At 39.8% G+C, this 2,977-nt stretch overlaps 1 protein-coding gene across 1 annotated transcript; it reads right to left on the bottom strand.

The window, feature by feature from the left end:
• Positions 1-698: 698 nt before the first annotated feature.
• Positions 699-923, bottom strand: PHALS_03897 (uncharacterized protein; the record flags this gene model as incomplete). The annotated part of the gene is made up of 2 exons (XM_024718196.1): positions 699-765; positions 832-923. The coding sequence occupies 2 exons, from the start codon at positions 921-923 to the stop codon at positions 699-701; spliced, it is 159 nt and encodes a 52-aa protein (XP_024583619.1).
• Between the last annotated feature and the right edge of the window lie 2,054 nt (positions 924-2,977).

The raw sequence follows: 2,977 nt of genomic DNA, 5'->3' as shown, positions 1-2,977 counted from the left end.
CAAAAATTATAGATGCTGCTCCGCACCTTGTACCATCCGTTAAATTCATAGTAGTGCTATTTTTGAGTGCCGCTAAAGTCCCAGAAATAACACTGTAAGCTGCACGTGGACAATAACACTGTATGTTCCGATTTACATTAACGCCACAAGCGTTTTTAAGGCTTAAAAATCTACCACGTGTTGAATTGAAAACAGTACAGCTGATGTGCTCACGATATTTGACGTCTTAATTATATATTTATCGTGTAAGATATGTTAATTTAATGGCGGCACTTATTCCAGATCTTAAGAGCACTAACAATTACACCCAAGTTAAATGTGAAAATGTACAATTGTAACATATAATTAATTAAATTATGTCACCTGGGTAAGGGTGACGCACACAAGTTTCCCCATTCCTCTCCAACAAAAAAAATAAATATCTTGTCCTTCAAAGAAAGGAGTGCGTCACAAAAAAAATATGGTGAATTGACACAACTCTCAGCTCAGTACCAACATCTCATAAGTACCGTTATAATACCAGGTTGTGCCACAAAATTTTGTATCTTCGATCAATTCATCTGCACTTTTTGTGTGGCATGGTCCCTACAGATTGCAACACGACCATCATACCTCATGCTTTCACCAAGCGGTGAGTGGTTTGCACTGTGTAAGCTATCAAACATCAGCGACGATAGCCCAAAGTGAAAATAAGCCTGCTAGACGTTAACTGAAGCCTTTGACCAGTCAAAATGCAAAGCTAAAACGCATAATTCGTTGCCTTCACTGCTAAATTGATATAAAATGCCAATTCTCACTTGTCTTTTGTAGTTGCTGATATGAGTAACTTACATCTGATACATAACATCTCGCGCCAATGGCTGTTTTAGCGCAACTCTCTTTTTCTCTGATATCGACATCGTCAAAGCAAGCAATTTCACCATCTCTTACGGCTTACAATCTCACGCTGTACCACGTCAAGTTCAGCCACTAGAGGTTCAAGCGCTGCGTTTTAATTTCCTGCATCTTGTCTCTTGTACTTGCTCCACATTGTGATATTTTCAACAAACTAAAGTGTTATGGACTTACTCTCATCAATTATGATACGAGAATTCTCCCTCCTTGAATGATCATAGATTGAATAAATTTTAACTATTGCCAGGGTGTGGATCTAAATTGTTGGCTTAGGAGAGACGCAGATGAACAATAGAGAAGCAAATGTGTGGAAGAAGCCATAGCTACAGGCGCATTAATACTCTCAGCTGTTCATCATGCCACATATATCCTGGAGGGTAATGAAATGATGCGCTCTTGACTTCACGATGACAGCATGGGTTGGCATAATAGCTTACATGCCTAGTGAATTATCGCAGCAAAAGGAGATATATTTCGGTAATTCTGACTGCTGTGTCGATACGAACCACTGAGCTGACGAGAAATCCGACTATCTGAGTATCAGATAGTTAGAATTTTTGAATATACAAGCCGCAGTTTTTTTTCTTCAAAATTGTCGAAATATGTTCCTTAAAGAACGGAAGCAATCATGTAGCAGAAGCAAGATATGGTATCTGCTAACATATTTTTCTTCTTAGCTGAATCATGGTGTGCTGAAGGCTCAGAAATGAAGATGACTTTTACAAACCATTTTTTTGGCTGCGTTGCGCTTTTGAAATGACAGGTGAGATTCAGACAGGGTAAAGATTAATAAGAATCGAGCTGCGAACGTGATATCACTTTTGCAACTTCCGCAGCATGTAAGCTGTGAAAGGCATTACATGTGACACTTACCGGAAATATAGATCATAGATAGAGGTCTCCGTGCAAGGTGCACCTGTATGGAGACGCTCCATTTAAACGTATTTCGTCATCAGCCTCAAAAGCAGGTACGCCCACATTCCGGCTGTAGGAGCTTTTCATTTGAGGACACAGTCAGCTGTAAATATATTGGCGAGGATTGAGATTTCGACCGCAAGCGGTACGTTTGCGAGACAAATACTTCCCAAGAGAGTATTAATGATGAGACTACTTATCGCACAGAGGTGCTCAACGCAAGCTACCGCCTAGCAAAGCGACCGTTAGTGCGGTACGCAATGGCGTAACGGATACAATACGACGGATACGAACTGAACATATTTATGAGATGAGCATGCCGCAAAGGTGTTTAGCAAAAAAAGTAAATAATAACTTAGATCATTGTCGGCACCATGGTTTGTTTGTTTGAAATACTTGGGTTGAATGGATTGGGCACCATTTATATCCTAATAACGATGTTTGCTTTTCAGAGAAAAGTAGGTCATGTTTTGTCCCTTCATAATCGCACTTTGTTATAGCGGAGCTTTTAATCACCATTTGCACTTTGACATATACAGGTGAGGACTACTGAGACGTGCACTTCAGAAATGTTTTGTTATTGTGCATAAAACTTAGCTTTTCGCTTTCACAACGCATTATGGCTAATGGACTTCGATACCGACTTCAAACTTTCCCATTTCAAAATCTGTTTGTTTATTCCATTTTGCTTCGAATTCCTTATCTTATTTTTGTTACAAAGTGCTCTAGAATGGCAAAACTGAGATACGACTTCCGTTTATTGACTGCGTTTTGTCAAACTTAGGTTCCGACTTTAAAGGCGCTATAAGCGGTACTGCGGACGAATTGTGCAGAGTTGAATTCTGCAGTACCTAAAAAAACACTTAGTTGCGGCTTATCAGAGTACAACTCCTTGTGCGACTAAGCCACAGTTTTGATTAGCGACAGCTGATGACAATAATAAATAGTGGTTGCGTATTACAACTCCAAGAAAGCCAACGTGGTGTGCTGAGCTTACCGCTTGCTCAAGGGATAACAGTGTAATGGGAATGCACACATTATAACGCTAGTTCGCGAATGAAGAGCAAAAAAAAAATATACCATGTGAAAATCATGGTGAAGCACTGCAGCGGGGCTGCTGTAGCTTATACTTGGAGGAAGATAAATTAACGGATTGTTACGAATAGTT

The sequence above is a fragment of the Plasmopara halstedii genome, assembly GCF_900000015.1.
Source record: "Plasmopara halstedii genome assembly, contig: Scaffold_2386, whole genome shotgun sequence".
NCBI lineage: Eukaryota > Oomycota > Peronosporomycetes > Peronosporales > Peronosporaceae > Plasmopara > Plasmopara halstedii.
The sequence above is the reverse complement of the archived record's forward strand: the minus strand, read 5'-3'. Positions and strand labels throughout refer to the sequence as shown.